Source organism: Protomyctophum parallelum (genome assembly GCF_964188405.1).
Source record: "Protomyctophum parallelum genome assembly, chromosome: 12".
NCBI classification, from domain to species: Eukaryota; Metazoa; Chordata; class Actinopteri; order Myctophiformes; family Myctophidae; genus Protomyctophum; species Protomyctophum parallelum.
Window position 1 is genome coordinate 39811097 of NC_139712.1, and position 17953 is coordinate 39829049.

General features: G+C 41.8%; 1 protein-coding gene across 1 annotated transcript in view; it reads right to left on the reverse strand.

Moving 5' to 3' along the window:
- Positions 1-17707, reverse strand: part of trpa1b (transient receptor potential cation channel, subfamily A, member 1b) — a 39315-nt gene extending 21608 nt beyond the window's left edge. Inside the window, exons 1-17 of the mRNA XM_083777792.1 lie at positions 17675-17707; positions 15362-15524; positions 14848-15023; positions 13303-13410; positions 12678-12786; positions 11881-12026; positions 10481-10617; positions 9475-9523; positions 8072-8171; positions 7472-7572; positions 5645-5820; positions 2903-3067; positions 2309-2423; positions 1608-1774; positions 1064-1154; positions 502-561; positions 297-395 (exon numbers count right to left, since the gene is read on the reverse strand). Coding sequence (XP_083633918.1) covers positions 297-395; positions 502-561; positions 1064-1154; positions 1608-1774; positions 2309-2423; positions 2903-3067; positions 5645-5820; positions 7472-7572; positions 8072-8171; positions 9475-9523; positions 10481-10617; positions 11881-12026; positions 12678-12786; positions 13303-13410; positions 14848-15023; positions 15362-15500 — 1938 coding nt within the window. The 5' untranslated portion in view covers positions 15501-15524; positions 17675-17707. The remainder of the gene's footprint in view (positions 1-296; positions 396-501; positions 562-1063; positions 1155-1607; positions 1775-2308; positions 2424-2902; positions 3068-5644; positions 5821-7471; positions 7573-8071; positions 8172-9474; positions 9524-10480; positions 10618-11880; positions 12027-12677; positions 12787-13302; positions 13411-14847; positions 15024-15361; positions 15525-17674) is intronic.
- Between the last annotated feature and the right edge of the window lie 246 nt (positions 17708-17953).

Genomic DNA, 17953 nt, shown 5'->3' on the forward strand with positions numbered 1-17953 from the left:
GCATAAAAAAACTGAGAAAATGGCTGGCGATCAGATTAAACTGCCTTCCGTATTGACCAATACGGAAGGCACGGTTGACAATACCTGCCCGAGCAAAATTGTAACATGCGTGGTCCTGGGGTGAGAACTTTATATTTGAAATCAGAACATTTATGTAGACGTTAATGTTGTAAATGTATAGCAAGGTGTGCAAAACATGGTGAAGTTGCTTCACGACTGTCGTCATGTTCCAGGACTTGTGTTCATTGTGCATTCTACCACAGTTAAATTGAGTTAAAATAGAGAGGACCGCTTACATTCAGTGCCTTTAGTGGCTGGACCCACAGAGTTTTGTCTATTTTTGAAAGCTTCTTCAGTGCAACAGGCGCCTGGAGCCAACGGAAGTTGTATTCGATCTACACCACAGAAATAAACATATTTTTGTTTTGCCGTTTCTGCATGCGTTACAACTCTGATATCAAGAAAATGTGATAATGGGAATGCTTTGTTTTGATTATGTACATTGTGCTCAGGGCTGCTGGAATCGTCACCGGACTCAGTCATACAGCGGTCCAAGAGGTACTATGTGAGAAAAGGCAGATACATTTTGGTTTAGATCAGCGGTTCCCAAACCTTTTTGGCCATGCACCCCCTGTTACCTCCCGACCTAGCGGAGGCACCCCCCACATGGAAATATAAATTGCATAAGTAGACATATATTTCCTATATATTATACACACATATATGCACATATATGAACCTGAATATGGCATAATATATGCAGCATAATGGACCCAACTGCCAGGCCTGCAGCTTATGTCTATTTCTCAGGGGCGCCAGCCCCTCCTATGCCCAGTTTTGTGGGTCTGTGTGAACACAAACATTGGCTGATGATTGGCTGATCACCCCATAGCGATGATTTGATTGGCTGAGCAAAGTACATATTTAAGATAAAATTGAGGGCAGAATAGTGACGCCAAAACTGATATTTGTGATGATTTCATTGACTGAGCACGGAATGTGATGTATGATGATGTATGATAATAAGAGCGCCCGGGTCACAGAGGTGTGATTTTTATTTTACCTTGAACGTCTCAGGCAGAAACTCAATCATGTCCTCTACTGGACATCGCCTGGCACTGGCAAGGTTGAATGTTCTCATGGCATCAGTTAATCTGTAAACACACAGATATGTAGTAAACAACACATGACATATTGAGCATGTAGATATGAGATGAACTGATTACTACAATGTGTGTTTACTTCCTAATTTGGGTATTATTTTTGTAGGGACTACTTGTAGGGATACTCAGTAGACTGCCTTAAAAACTTGCCTAATTCCAAGCCTGAGAAACATTAGGCAGGCAGATATCCTAATAGATGTTTAACCGTGGGACCATAATGGTCAAAGTCAAGGTCACACTGATTCTGATGATTTTCATTAAACTTGGTAGGGATGATCAGTGCTGCTCTGGAGTGAGGATTTGGCTTGGGTTCGAAAATGTCAAATATCATGGCCATGGTCAGTCAACATGACATGGAACAAAATATGTTGGTATGGGCAACATACATTACTGCACATTAGTTCAATGTATTATTTAACAACTCAGAGACAGTTGCATACATACCTGTGGCTGTCGATCAAAGCAATGACCACATCCGTTTTCCCGTATCTCACTGCGTCATGTAGAAAAGAAGCAGAGTTCTTATTTAACAGTAACTCCGCCCCCCGGGTCAGCATGAGCTTCACCACAGAAACGTGTCCTTCTCTGGCTGCGAGGTGGAGTGCTGTGTTCTGGTGTGACAACAACACATATAGTAAGGCCATACTTATGTATGTGCAGTTTGCTGTACAGTATGTAGTACATGTATACGTCTATAAATTGGACTTGGAATTACTAGTCAAATGTACTGCCAAACACACACACACACACACACACACACACACACACACACACACACATATATGTATATACATATATATATATATATATATATATATATATATATATACATATAGAGAGAGAGAGAGAGAGAGACAGATCTGTTTATTGGGTTTTAAACAAAAATCCCTCCCATGTGAGTTCATTATTCATGTACAACATACATGCAATGCATAAATACCCCTCATTTCCCACCCGTCCACCCGCTCACCCTCCCACTCTTCGGCAAAATAGATTTAGGCAAAGAGAGTTTTGTCTAGAGAGAGCACAATAAAGCAGCGGTTCTAGTATAGAGCCCTGGGGGACACTGGTCAACTATACGTATAGGGTTTACTTTAAGTGGTTAATATATATTGGACTTGAACAGTGTTAAATGATTTCCAGACCCCATCCTCCTCCTGTTGGTCCAGTAACTTCACGTTGGCTGACAGGAGAATGTTCATTGTCTGTGTGAATCCCTCTGAGGCAGCGTGGTGCAGACATGTCCAGCCCTTGTAATCACTGCATACAAGAGACATATATCCTACTTACTGTGCCACTGTGTATGAAAACCTATACATGTGCCATTAAAAGAAAAGCTATGTGTATAGTTTGTTAGTCCTTCGGCACTGCATGTAGGCTGTGCCAAGGAGTAGCCCAATTGTTAATTAGCTGAATTAATTGATTTAAATCAATGATTTAAAAAAACTATAAATATTTTCAAAAATAGCACAATTGACTTCTACAAGCTCACAACACGATTTTTTTGCATGATGCTGTATGAAATAGGATAGGTAATACTGTTTTATTAATCAGACTAATCAATTCAGTTCATTTTGATTAATCGAGAAACATGTTAAACGTGCTTCTCGATTAATCAAAAAACGAATTGATAGAATACCGGTAATTGCTAAAACATAATGACTGTAGCCCCACCAATGTGCACAGCAGCGAGTGAAGGTGCTGCGAGTGTGTTTATACATATATCTGTGCGTGGTTACCAAAGAAACAGGGCCCCCTTTCGTAGAAGCAGTTCCACCACCTTGGTGTGTCCTCCTCCTGAGGCCAGGTGGAGTGGAGTCAGTCCACGCTTGTCCCCTTCGTTCAACAGACGAGAGTCTGTCATGGTCTCCAATAACCGGTGGCAGGTGTTGATGCGCCCATATCTGAGAGAGAAGCGGCCATGCAGCCACAATAAGGCCATAAGAATGAGCTTTATTGTGTTGTAACTTCATCACACGTTTACAGGTGTACACAAGTGAGTGAAAATCAAGTGAGTGAAAGTCCTTTTTTGTACAAGCTCCATCAGTTTTTCAAGAAAGGGGAAGAAGAATAGAGAGAAGGGCAAGGGAAACGGAGTACACAAGGTGCATTAGTAGAGACAGTAACAGTAATGGGACATATGCCCTAATGCAAATAGTCTCGTGTAGACATTCTTAGATAGAGAGAGAGGGTATGCGCATGCACACAGTGAGCGTCAAATCGACAAATCGAGTGTCGTTTAAAGTCGCTTCATGCAATCAGATAGGACTTTTCTGTTTGGATGTATAGGCTGGCCTGTCAAGGCCAGAAAGTAGGTTTTTGCCACTAGGCGTTCCTGCATAACTTCCAGGTATGATGATGATGTCACGCACATATCTGTATAGTGGAAATTGTGGAACATAAGGATGTTGTCCACATATGGAAAGTAATCCACATGGAAAATCATGCTACATAAGCAAAATTAGTCCAGTATAAAGAAATTTAGCTGCACCAAATTGTAAAAAATTTGATCAGATTTTTTTCTTTTCTTTTTCTGCATACTTTTTGTATGAAAAGATGATGAGTGGGTTTGTTGGGCAAGAGAGTTGGAAGGGCAGAGTTGAATTGATCTACTAAGTATACTTCCTTATTCGTCCTTGCAAGAGGACCGAACCATGATACCATGATAACCAAAAATATCGATGTTATATTACAGCAGCCAGAGCCTTCTCATTGCCCCCTCGCTCCAATTCAGCCATCCAGTCATCCACACCATCCATGCTTAATGTGCACTTATTTCATTCTGGTAACCATTTCATTATACAGGATGTGCCTGATGATTAAATTCTATGGGAAATGCACTATATTGCAGTTGAATTATTGATTGGATGGTTATTGTGTTGTTTTGGTCTTGTCATATAATCAATTCGTCCTGAAATGGCTTTTGTGTATAACAATGACGAGACAACATTTTAAGCTAGTTTCATGGCTCATTCTTCATTGTCTACAGAAATAACTAGATCGTAGCTCTAAGAATTTGGAAAGGAAATTCGATTAAATATTTTTTTATACTCTAGCACTGAAATCAATCAGAGTAAAACATTTGGTGTATATGTTTGGGTGTATGTAGACAATAAATGCAAAGTTTATAGACTGAATCCATCGTCGAAGAGATTAACGTAATGTAGCGTGTAGCACCCGTACGGCCGAGGTTAACCACTAGTACAGCAGATAATAGGAACGATCTTTCACTTGGTGATACAAGCGGGAAATTTGGCATGAACATGCCTCTGGGTCACCTCTTTAACTTTTTTAACCGAGCCAACGAAAAATCCAATATGGCGGTCATTTTTCAAGATGGCCGCCAAATAAAAAAGGCCTTTTGTGGCGGTTCTGGACAACCATGGGTGCGGCCGACTCGAGACCGGGCACTGCACTCCCTGTGGGTGTGTGGAACGTGTGTGTCGGATTTGAAGTCGGTGGGGCGAACAATTCTCGAGTTACGTGGATTACAGATGTACACACGTATGTAATGGTAGCATTAGCATGCTACCATTTTCAGTATGAAAACTAAAAATAATGACAAAAAAATAAAATATAAATATAAAGAATTAAAAAAAATATATATATATTTTTTAAATTAATAAATCTATCTATCTATCTATCTATAATGGTGAAATTTTTCCTAAAATTTGTAAGAAATGTAGACATAGGCTAACATTTAGATGTGGCGGCCATCTTGAAATAGCACCGCCATATTGGATTCTTGGATGGCTCGGTTAAAAAAGTTAAAGAGGTGACCCAGAGGCATGTTCATGCCAAATTTCACGCTTGTATCATCAAGCGAACAACCGTTCCAATGATCTGCTATATTGCACGAATTTTGTGTGCGTGTGTACATCTGTAATCCACGTAACCCGAGAACCATTCGACTTCAAATTCGACACACACGTTCCACACACCCACAGGGAGTGCAGTGCCCGGTCTCGAGTCGGCCGCACCCATGGTTGTCCAGAACCGCCACAAAAGGCCTTTTTTATTTGGCGGCCATCTTGAAAAATGACCGCCATATTGGATTTTTCGCTGGCTCGGTCAGAGGCATGTTCATGCCAAATTTCACGCTTGTATCACCAAGTGAAAGGTTCTCTCACAATATGGCTGTTAGCCGCTGTACTACACTGGACTACTTCTAGTTTACAAGTGGCATAGTGCATTATTCTCCTCAAGAAGAGTTCCTGAAACAGCAGGACCTTGATCTAGGATCATTTTCTGTAGAAGGGTTCCTTCTGAAGCAGTTGCAGCACGGGATTTGTAAAAGGAGAAAACGGCATTGAGAATGGTAATGATGGTACTCCATTATACATTGTGGTAAGTGCACATAAAAGAGATTAAATTAGCGAAACATAGCTGAGGATGCATGTAGTTCAAGTGACTGCAGTGCACAGATAATCCGACAAATTTCATTTTGATTTGGTTTGGAGGCATGGAAATATCCAACTCACTGGGCTGCAAAGTGGAGGGCAGACTTCTGGTCCTTGGACTTGTGTGCGAGGCAATCCTGTCCTGAGAGGCCCAGCATGTTCTTCACTGACTCATGGACCCCCAGTCTGCAGGCGTAGTGCAGGGGAGTGCAGCCTTCGTTATCCTCGCTGCATAGTAGCTCTTTCACACACTTACGCTAAAGGGATATATATATATATATACATTGTAAGCACACCGATTTATGTATAGACAGGGTTTGATTTGTAAACAAAAATAGAGCCTATCTTTTAAATAAAATAAAACATTCCACCATTTACGGGAATACGGGCAGCTCACAACTATGCCACTCCACCGATCCGACCAATATGCCCATTATGGAGATCTGTCAGTCCCTTTTATGCTCATATATGGAGATGCCCACCTTTGTTCTAATATAAGGATCTGACCGATTAGTTTGTGCCTGATGCCACGAGCACTCATTAAGGTTAGACAACAAAACACTCTATATTTGGTTGTAGGTAGCTGCATTGAGACCCGCCCACCGGCCGGCCGGTCCTCCCTTAGGACTGACTACATGGCTACTAGAGACCGCATCAGCCTATTTGTATTAACCGCACCATCCGCCAACTGCGGTTACCCGTGGCAACCGCGACTAAATCCGCCATCCGCAGGTCTCTACTGGCTTGAGACACCACAATGGAAATATATGAGGGCATAACTCATAACCCAACTCGCCCGTTATCCAACCGCATTAATTATATCATTTTATGTATATTAACCGCACCATCCTCCAACCGCAGTTACCCGCGGCGTCCGCGGCTAAATCCGCCATTCGCAGGTCTCTAATGGCTACCAACACTGGTGGCTAAGTGGCTCTCACATCTAGAGTTCGGGCCACTACGCTGCCCTCACCTATGTCGCACCAGCGATCTAAAGTACAATAGGCCTATGTCTGAGTTGGCACCCCTTTTGTGCCAATATATGGAGATCTCTGTATCTGTTTGTCTACCTGAGTCCCTTTACCTTTACCTACCTGAGTCCCTTTACCTCAATATGGAGATACCTGATGTCATTAGTATATATGCCCATACCCTGTATAATTGAACACCATGCGAGCATATTGGTTGGATCGGTATAGTTCTGGACAAGTTGATATCCAAACGACTCTGCTCACCCCCTCACCTTACCGATGCATGCACAAGTTTGAATATGCCTATATCAGGTTTGTTTTTGGTTATGACAGTTCACATTTCAAGTATTTAATTCAGTCTGACCAGAAGCATGGATAAAACATATCAGCATAAAAGCAGATCAGGCATGGTTTCTCCCCTATCCCCCCCAGCAAATCGAACCCTGCATAATGGTAATCATCAGCTCTGGTCATGTGTTTGTTCACAAGGGATGCGTGTGTAACCTATGCTATGCCTCCAGGCTTTAGGTAGGCTACACAGGTGCGTTCCTGTACTGAACAACAGAGGTTTGTGCCTGTCGAAGCCAAACTAAGTGTATTACTTTTCACTCTCGTAATAGTATCAAACCACTGAGTCAGTTGAGAATGTTGAGAGCCTCATCTCATTCTTGTCTCATACTACGCACGCACTGGATCATTTGACATCATTATACTGTAGCTTTCAGCTAAATGTCTGCATGTTTTGAATAACTATCATTTGGCTCAGTGAGTGCATAATGAACTCCTCCAGCTGGCCTTGAACCAATGTAGAAAAGTCTCAGGGCAAATTGTTGAATAAATTAATATAGAATACACTCAATCTCCATGGACACAAGGCTTCATGATAGAAAATAAGTAATTATTTGGGTGAACTACTCCTTTAAGTGGTTGAGGATACCTGTAGGACCTCCTCTGTTATATTTTTTAGACCCTTGGGTTGCAGGATGGCAAGGTGAAGAAAGTTACACCCAGCTCTGTCTTTCACATTCATGTTCGCCCCTGAAAGACAAAAATACATGATGTGGGCACAGGCATGCAAAGCAGAAAGCAGCCAACCGGAATTATTAAGTGACCTTTAAGTCAGTGTTTCCCAAACAGCAGGTCGGAACCCATTTTTGGATCACAGACCCATTCTTATGGGTCACGACGAGTAAATATCCCTTTTTCGTTTCCTGTTTTTCTTTTTCAAGTTATTGTTTCAAAACGTAATAAATCATTTAAAAACAAAAACAAAGCAAAAATCGAAGAAATGCCATAAATGTAGAATCAGTTATTTTTACTAGAATGAAAATAGCTACTCTACATTGGTTAACTATCGGCTATTTCCATCAATAGTTTCACTAGTTTGAGTCACCGGGAGACCAGAGATTTTGGGAACCACTGCTGTAACTGTGCATGGGACCATAATATTCAAACACACCCAGCCCTATAAGTATGACACAGGAGCGATTCAATTGCTGGTGATGTAGGCTACTGTAATACTGTACTGTAAGCTTACCTTTTGATAGTAACAGTGCAACAGTTTTCCACGAACCACAATTAGTAGCCAGCAGAAGGGGACAGTGGCCCTTACAATCAATGCTGTTAATGTCTCCACCCTAAACAAGGAATACGTACATAAATATGGAGATTCAGTCAAGCTCTTCCAGTTACTCAACATGTCTCGCTCTCTGAAGATACAATTACATTAGTAGCACCTGTGATCCGTCCAGCAATTAAAATTTCTGACGAATACTAATAGAAGAATAAGAAGAAGCACCATTCCTGCATAGATTCTCGTTATGAGGAAGAGTGTTGTGCAATGTCTGATGAGTTCTCTCTGCCACTTACATTGGCAAACCCGTTTTAATTTTGTTTTACAGGCAGCTAAACACATGATTATAGGCTTTGGACCTGTGCATAACAGAGTTTCTACTGTGTTGTACACAAGGGAGATGACTGCAATTCAGTTGGCAACTAGTAAATACTTCCGGTTGAAGCTGTTAGAGAGACGGCTGTTGTCCTATACTGTAGTTCGCTTCCTGAATTTTGATCATATGAATATCATTATCAACATTATTTGGCTCTGTAGGTGCTGTAGGCTAGTGCAGTGCACTACTCGTCCTTTGTGTATGAGACAGCAGTCAGTCGAATGACAATGAGATTGTTTACTGTATGTTCAAGTCTCATGTGCATGGAGTATGATGGTATATTGCCCAAAAGCAGAAATGGTGGACTGAGAAATGCAAGAAAATTAATCAAATGGACAGCTCTGAGTCTGCACACTCTCAAAAAAGGCTTTAGAAACAAAGGGTCTCAATTAGAACCTTATTAAGCTACTACAGTAAGAGTTTAGTAAGATATTCCTCTGGTCTTGTGTGACTTTATATCATTATGTTCAGGATATCAGAACAACCTTAGGAATCTCCTTGGTGCGTCAAAACATTGTCTGTGTGCGTAGCCTAATGACGACGTTGTGGCTGTAAGCTCGATGTAAGCTCGTCTCTGTTGACTGAAAAATGGTGCAATATGACTACTGTCGTGTGAAGAAATTAATTTCTTGAGCTCTATGCCCAGCTTTCCAGGTTTGTGTAAACACAAACATTGGCTTGTGATTGGCTGATCATCCCATAGCGATGATTTGATATACGTAAGTATATTGAAGATAAAAGTGATGGCAGAAAAGTGAACAATTTGACATCCTCTTCATGTGTACAATGACTTGTCATGCCCACAATTAATTTGCATTAGTCTGTGCACCGAATTTTACTTTGTCTCAATTTTAACGTGAGAGTGTGTGTGTGTGTGTGTGTGTGTGTGTGTGTGTGTGTGTGTGTGTGTGTGTGTGTGTGTGTGTGTGTGTGTGTGTGTGTGTGTGTGTGTGTGTGTGTGTGTGTGTGTGTGTGTGTGTGTTATATTTACCATAGAAATTAGGTTCCCTGCCAATTCAGCATGGTCAAAGATAGCAGCCCTGGAGAAGTAAACACAATCTGTTGTAAAGCAGCTTGTCTTCATTGTTCTTCTGTGGTATACAGCCAGAGTTGGAAGTAACACATTGTGTATTAAAGGACGACTTCACCCATTTTAAACCTATCTTCATATAATTGTCCGCAGTAATGCTCATTATAATACCATTTTTGTCTACTCCGTCTGTGTCTCAGAGGAGGGCCGTGGACAGTTCAGAAACGTGCCTACCAGTGACATCATCGATGGGGAATCCAAGCTAATAGAATGGTGGCTTTCTATTTCTGGAAAGTTAGCATGCTATATTAGAAGACATTGTTCTTGATAAAAATTGTAATATTTTTTTTTCCAATTCCTTGTATGATCACATATTTCCATTCCTCTCTCTGCCAATACAAACAGGTTTTAGGATGATGTAGGGTGGAGAGGATATGTATTATATACGTGTACCTTTATTATCATTGCAAATTAAAAGCAGTCACCTAGTCCAGCCCAAGGGTTTTACAGCATAATTTAGTAATTCTCTTTTATGCGGGGGTGTATTGACTAAGGTCCGCACAGCGAGAGCTACAGTGGAGCTAATGACCAAGGATTTGTCACTAAACCCCCAAAGTAAACCCTTTGTGAAGAGCCAAGGGCAGCCTTAATGACAGTGGGAGACTGTGGATAAGTGTACTGTAATGTGTTATTGAATAAGTGCTAACAACCGATACTCTGGGATTCCACATAACCACAAAAATAATGTCCAAAGGCTAAGGTACATTTACAGTCATTATTACAAGTTCTGTACTTCTGTCAACAGTCAGCGGCAGTTATTGAAGGACTGATAATGGAAGATACAGTAGGGTGATGTATATACATTATGTGTGAATGAATGCATATAGTTCCTGACTCAAAGAATTTATGAAAGAAATAACTTATACAAGGACGGACGATGGGAGGAATTTATGGATGAATAGCCAACCTATGCAGTGGGGTCTGACAAGCCCCATCGCGTATGTTGATGATGTCTTCTAATGGGCTGTAGGAGGACAGCATCAGTTGAACTGCCTCTGTTGCACCCTGGGTACAGGCGAAATGAAGGGCTGTGGACCTGTCAACCTGGATATCAAATAATAACAAACAAGGTAATTTACTTCATTTACTTCAATACTTCATCACACAACCTTTTGCAATGCGACACTGTCATGCAACAGAGCATAAACTTAACGCTCCGATTACCCAGGGTTATTTAATCCATTAAATCATAGCGCCTGACGTCGATGACGTCCCACTGTTACGCAACATCAAATGTTGCGCAACAGGCGCTCCCAGGTTGTGCAGGAGCGATGCGATCGGTTGTGATATCAATAACCTCTTTTTGATAAAAACTTCGTCCTGGGCGCTGGGTGTTACTAATTAAAAGGATGGTGAACTTCGTCCACAAAAATGCCACGCACGCACGCACGCACGCACGCACACACGCACGCACGCACGGACAGACAGACAGACAGACAGACAGACACATCCTGTCCATGTGACATCCCCAGTGTAACATGAGAGGCTGAGCACTGTCTCCCAAGTCATCTCTGCAGTGGAGATGGGTCAGAAACGTAACATGAGCTTTAAATGAGATAACTAGCACTGGCAGGAATAGCTCAGTGATTGCTTCACTCAGCTCCACAATGTAAGTGGAGGTCATTTTTATCCATTTAACCATCTCAATCTATTACTACAGTCATGAGTCATGACTACTGTGTAGAAATCACATCCGGCCCAGAGTAAAACATGAGCTCTCAGATGGGCGCGATGAGCCTGACACACAATGAGTGAGATTGTATTCACCCAGCAAATTATGCAGGTGCAGCCGAATGATTCTACCAAGCATGTGGTGATGGAATAATCATCAGGTACTAATAAGTCATGTGAACAACACAGATATGTCAGATTTATTTTTATCTTCCATTGGCTAAGATTAACAACATCTAAATTCCGAACTTTGCTGGCCCACAATAAGCTACCTGACCCGGCGGAGACATGTGCTCCGAAGAGCACTTTTTCTAGTTATTAGTGTGATTGCCAATAGGCAATCTTATCCTCTGATTAGACGACGATTACCCCCCCTGCCTATAATTCCACAGGATACTCTTTTTCCCCCTCATATGATTGGACAATATACGGTATCACAATACTGTATGTAATATAAGATCTAAGGCAACCACACTCTCTTTAGTTACTATTATTGCTGCTGCAATGTTTGATGAAACCAGAACATTCATTCATTAATTTTCCCTATCTTTATTTATTAAATTTTATAGTAGTGTGCAGTGCACATAACACTGTGTGAATCCTATAGATTCAATTTGACTTTTGTGAGGAAGGTACCTGTAGCTGGTCGATTTTGGCCCCCATAGCAATACAGAAGCGGATGGTATCGATGTTTCCTCCCCGTACAGCCAGATGAAGGGGACTGCAGCTGGACTTGTCCAGGTAGTTGATGTGGACTTCAGTTGATGTGCCAAGTTTCTCTCCTGCCAGGAGAAAATTGATAAATATCTTCTTTGTTATGAACAATGCGAATTGTCCTTATGAATGTTGATCAGTAGTACTGGTACATGCAAAGCTACTAAGATACTATTTTCGTTCCAGGCAAGATGATCATGCCTATAGGGATAGCTATCTCTGTAGGCTGTCACATAGCTATTTTTTCAATAATGGAGAACTGTCTTAAATAAATCTAACAAATATTTGGTGCCTTTAACTAAACATTTCCCCAACTTTGTATGATTCACCAGCAGACCTCCCACAGTGGGTAAACAACATGTCGGTACTGTGAGGTCTGTTTAGCGTAACATCTCTCCTGCAAAAACAACACTCTTCTATTCATAACAATTAATTGATCTCCCTTGACGTAAGGGCGTGCAATGTTCTTTCAGGTCACACGAAAAGTTGTGATTGAAAATCACAATCAGCAATCAGCAATTCAATTCAATTAAATCTTTATTTCAGACCCAAGGGAGATCCATATCACAATAAAAACACAATAAAATAATCAACACAATCGGCACTATTATTGCATTCAAACTGTGTTATGTTTAAGTCACGTGTTCACACAGCATATGACAAAGCTGCAAGCATGAGTTACGCTTTAGGGTTAAAAAGTCACTATCAACTCAGTATACCAGCTTTTAGGATCACTTCCATGGCTTGCTTTGCACCGGCAAAGGCAGCTGCATGAATAGCAAAATGGCCCAGCTTGTTCTGTCGGCACAGCCGTGCTCCATGCTTCAACTGAAGAGACAGATGGAGAGACAGAGAGAGAGAGACAGAAACAAGTCAAACTTTTAATAGCGCTTAAGCTGCAACACAGCATCCATCAGTTTACAGCACAGTCTGGTGGGCCATTAATCGATGGGCCCATTGGCCATTGCTGCCCATAGACACAATTCAATTAAAATAAAAGTTTAATTTCCACTGTAGTTTTTTTGTAGCTAAGAGAGGCGGGTGGAACAGATGGACTATCGTATGTAGACCAGCGCAGATGGACTGTAAAAACTGAATGGATCTACATGCGAGGGCCCTGATACATACTAACATGTTGACAGCCTCACAGTTATTGACGGATCGGCTAAATGCATCTACATGATGTGAGGGCCCTGATGCATGCCAACGTGTTGAGAACCCCACAGTTATTGAGGGAGCAGGTAAATTGATCTACTGTACGTGTGAGGGCCCTGATGCATGCCAACCCCACAGTTATTGATGGAGCAGGTTAATGGATCTACGCGTGAGGGCCCTGATACATACCAAAATGTTGAGAGCCTCACAGTTATTGATGGAGCAGGCGAGCATTGTGGGAGTGTTCCCAAGGTCTCCTTCCAAGTTGGAGTTCATAGAACTGCAGGAAAGCAGCAGCTGTAGGGGACAAGTGATAAATAATTTTACAGAGAGCTACATACTGTACATTCAGTCCTTGCCACTCATTATGTCCTTGGTGCATGCAGCCTTCCACCTGGAGCTGGGTGTGTAAGTGGAGTACAGCCAAGTGCCATGGGGGCTACAGACCAAGGACTCTCCTCGCAGAAGGTTGAGTCGTGTTTAAGTATACAACTCAGTTGGCTGATATGGAGCCAATGCTCTAGAATGCAGTTGATGTTGATGGCTGCTTTAGCTACTTTATTTTCCTGACATATGTCTATTTTTGTAGCTTCATACCCTCAACTTCATCATTATAACAGATTATTTTTCTTCTTCTCCTTCCGCCAAAAATAGCAGTTCTGGCTGAACCGTGCAGTCGGTTTTCGTGAAACTTGGCAATATGGTAGAGGGCTATGCCAAACAGTGAGGACATGAAGCCCTCGACCATTGGCCAAAGGGTGGCGCTATAGCACTCAATTGAAAATGCAAATTTTGAACAGGCATACAGTAGCTCATGAACCGTTTGACCGTCGGCAATACAACAGTCTTGATGATGTCATCAAGATATGTACTTGTTAAGGATTGTTTTCAGACCTCCAGTTCTAGGAAACACAGAATGGGGGGACTTTTTTATTATTTCCACACAACAGCTTGTAAGGTATATTAATGACAGTAAAATGTTGCAAATGAGTGGAATTCCCCTTTAAACCTGATTTTCTGCCAGAATTTTTGAGCAATTTACGTGAAATGTTCTACACACAATCTATAGTTTGTACGTGAAAATGTGTAAAAAAAAAACAGGCAGGCACTTCTGGCAGGCAGGTCTGTCTGTCTGTCTGTCTGTCTGTCTGTCTGTCTGTCTGTCTGTCGTACGAACAGCTGCGATACCACTGGGTGACCTAAAGTGGCACTGTTGAGCAGCCTAAAAGGGCTTATTGCTTGGTCCCGTCTTATCGCTGCTTGCAGCTATATATTATTTTATATTATTTTTTGAGAGAGAGCACTGAGAGCACTGTGAGCACTCTGTGACTGGTCAATGTCAGGTGCAGATATAGCAGAGAACAACTACGGCACTGTACATCACATATACCACTGCTCCATATGGGTAGAGGTCTTTTACACATGCCACGGCAATATGAATACGTTATTTATTGATTTATTTATATCATGTAGTAAATGTAAACATTTGGATTGAAACTTTTCAGGGAATTCTATAATTGGCTAGGTGGATTGATTATTTTCTATGCCGCAGCATAATTCTGCAGTCAATTCTGATTTATTTAAACTTTTTAATTTAATTTGCAGTTTGCTTATTTATTCCTTACATTGCATTTCTTGTAGGTGGCTGTTTCGAGCCCAAAAAACCCCCCAAAACAACATGGACTGTAGATGCACATGCAGCCACTGAGGTTAATTTCCTTGCGGGTTCCTGACCTCCACCAAGTTGTTGTGTCCGTGGCTGACAGCCAAGTGCAAAGGGGACATGCAGGCCATGTTGAGGATGTTGGGGTCGGCCCCGAGGTCCAGAAGAGCTCTGCAGCTCTCTGCTTGGTTCCTCTCCACTGCCCAGTGCAGGGGCACACTGCCATGCTCATCACAGCTGTTCATCTCTGGGGAAGGGGATGTATAGTATATACTGTACTCCTTGATAACCCATGCACACAATGCATGAATATAGCGCGTGCAACTCGCGAGAACACATGCACACACGCACACGCACACACAGCCAAAGGCCTTTGTCATTGAGGAACGCCTTTACCTAAAAAATAACTGTATGCACTACAGCCTTTTCTCTGCTGCTATAAAATAAAATACAAATCCAGTCGTTCAAACCTCTACATTTCTTTCTGTGATGTACACACAACAGCTCACCCCACAGACAGCGGTACAGCAGGTCTTTATACCTGAGCGAGACTCCTGCTATGATTGATGACTGAGGTGTGCTCACCCTCCGAGTCGCTGACAGCGGTGATGAATTGAATGACGGTGACATGACCTCCTGCGGCTGCATGATGAAGCAGACTGCCTCCGGCGTCATCCCTCTCACTCAGGACCTCTGGGTTCTTCCTCACCACGCTCTCCAGCATCGGCAGATCCCCGCTCTCAGCCAACTTGAATAGAATATGCATATTACTGATGCAAAGATATACAGTAATGTATACCGTAAACTTCACAAAAGAGTTAACAGATCCTGCCATTTAGGATTGCTATCTGTATCAGTATTGGATATTGATGGGTTTACTCTGTTGTTCACACTATGTTAATGTTCAGGATAAGTTATTTATTTATTTGACATTTCTTTGGAGGATATAAAGCCCCTTGAGATGGATCATCTTGTTTTTTCGAGGGTGTCCTCGGGCACAACACAGACAAAACAATGCATAAAACATGTCAACAAATATAACAATCAACTTGACTACTGTACATCAACAAGGACATACACATAGGGGCTCTCCCATCTACTCACTCACGGTCGCAGAGACAAGGAGAAAAACAGCTCCACAGCTGTTTAAAATTTGAAACTCTGCATACACACACAGGTAGAGAAACACACTCTGTTCTTTTCGCACTTATACTATTCTAACCCCTAAATCTCTTTCATTCTCTCTCCTTTTTTACCACTCTGCCTTTCTGTGTTTTTTGTTATAGCTTGGTTCTGTTTGTCTGCATTGTTTTTATACCCTCTCTGCTAATATTATGTCATCTTTTTATTTTCTCTGTTTGTCTTTCATACTCTGTGGGTACTTTAAGACCTGGTGTGAGTGACTCTTTTGATCTGAATTTTATATATCTGCTCTCAGATCACTAACTCGCTCACTCACGGTCGCAGAGACAAGGAGAAAAACAGGTCCACAGCTGTTGCATACACACAGGTAGAGAAACACACTCCGTTCCTTTTCGCACTTATACTATTCTAACCCCAAAAAACTATCCATTAAAGCTACCCCTCTACTCTTCAACCATCTCTGCTCCTGGTTCTTTTACTTCCTCCCTGTCTTCTACTCTGTCTTCTTCTTCTTTTTCTTCTTCTTCTTCTTCTTCTTCTTCTTCTTCTTCTTCTTCTTCTTCTTCTTCGTTTTTTATTTCTTATTTTTATGTATCTGTGTACTATGTGTTTTCCCACCATCCCTATCCTGCCCTTTTCATGTCGCCCTAGACACTACTTCCCCCGCCACAGAAATCCCTCATATACCCAGCTCGCTCACCCAGTCACCACATTGTGGTGGAGGGAGGCCTTTGGAACTGCCACGCAGCTACCAAAAAGGAAATGCCTGAATTGATCTCAGCCCACGCCACCATCTGCATTTCCTTGCTCTAACCGAAACCTGGATTACCCCTGATAACACTGCTACCCCCGCCACCCTCTCTGTTTCACACAAATTCACACACACCCCTCTCACACACACCGCACTTTATAGTACACATGTATAATATATAATATAGTGTAGTATATGCATAGTTTAGAGATACTCCACTGTTACGTCCTTAGCTTACGCATGTTTAAACTACTTTTTATATATTATGTGATGCTTTCTTGTTATTGCTTAATGTAAATCGCTCTGGATTAAGAGTGTCTGCTAAATGCCTAAATTGTAAATTGTACTCAAAACACTTCTGCAATAAACAGGTGAATGACCAGTTACCAGTTTTAGGTCTATAAATGTGTTATGGGATCCATTGCTCTGAAACTCTTTTTGACTTATTTTTGACTTTGACTTAAACGTTGGTTACTGGCTTTCAACACTCTACAGCAGTGGAGCATAAATTAGACAACCAAGGAAGCTGATAGGCAGAAACAGTAAAATCTTCATTATTGGTTAATGGTTATTCACATAAAGCATCCCTAATTGACACTTTCTGCACCCCTCATGCCCACTTCCTATACAATTATAAAAACACAGGATATTGTATCTATTCTGGAAGAGAATGAGACATTATGTTATGGATATAAATGTGGTCATATTAACAATTCTGTTTCTTTCTATATTGTTTGCAATGTTTTTTGCCGAACACCACTTGAAAAAGTTAAGGCGAACTCTTGTCAGTTGAATAGTTCACAGTTCATGTGTATGGAGTGCACAGTTCTGGCAGAAACAGTATCCTTGAAAAGATCGCCAGCACGTGCTGAGGAAGGCTGTAGGCCCAAACGTTAGTGAGCAATCAATCTGCTGCTGGGTGTCCTCAATAAATAAGAAGAGATCCTATAAAAGGACCAAGTGAGTGCTGGTGATCTTTTCTAAAACACTGATGTCAGCCTCACCTGAAAAGCATGATAGGCGGCGTAGGCCAGGGCAGGGTCGTCATCTCCCGTGAGGGACTTGTAGGAGGCAGAGCTGAAGTGATCCATACTGAGGTTGTTCGCTTCACTCACTGGATGCAATCACTGGAAGCACAGGGAAATGGAGACGGCATGTTTTTTTTTTCAAACAATCACATGGAGGGTGCATGCACATACAGTATGCATACCGTATATGCAGTGTGTGTGTGTGTGTGTGTGTGTGTGTGTGTGTGTGTGTGTGTGTGTGTGTGTGTGTGTGTG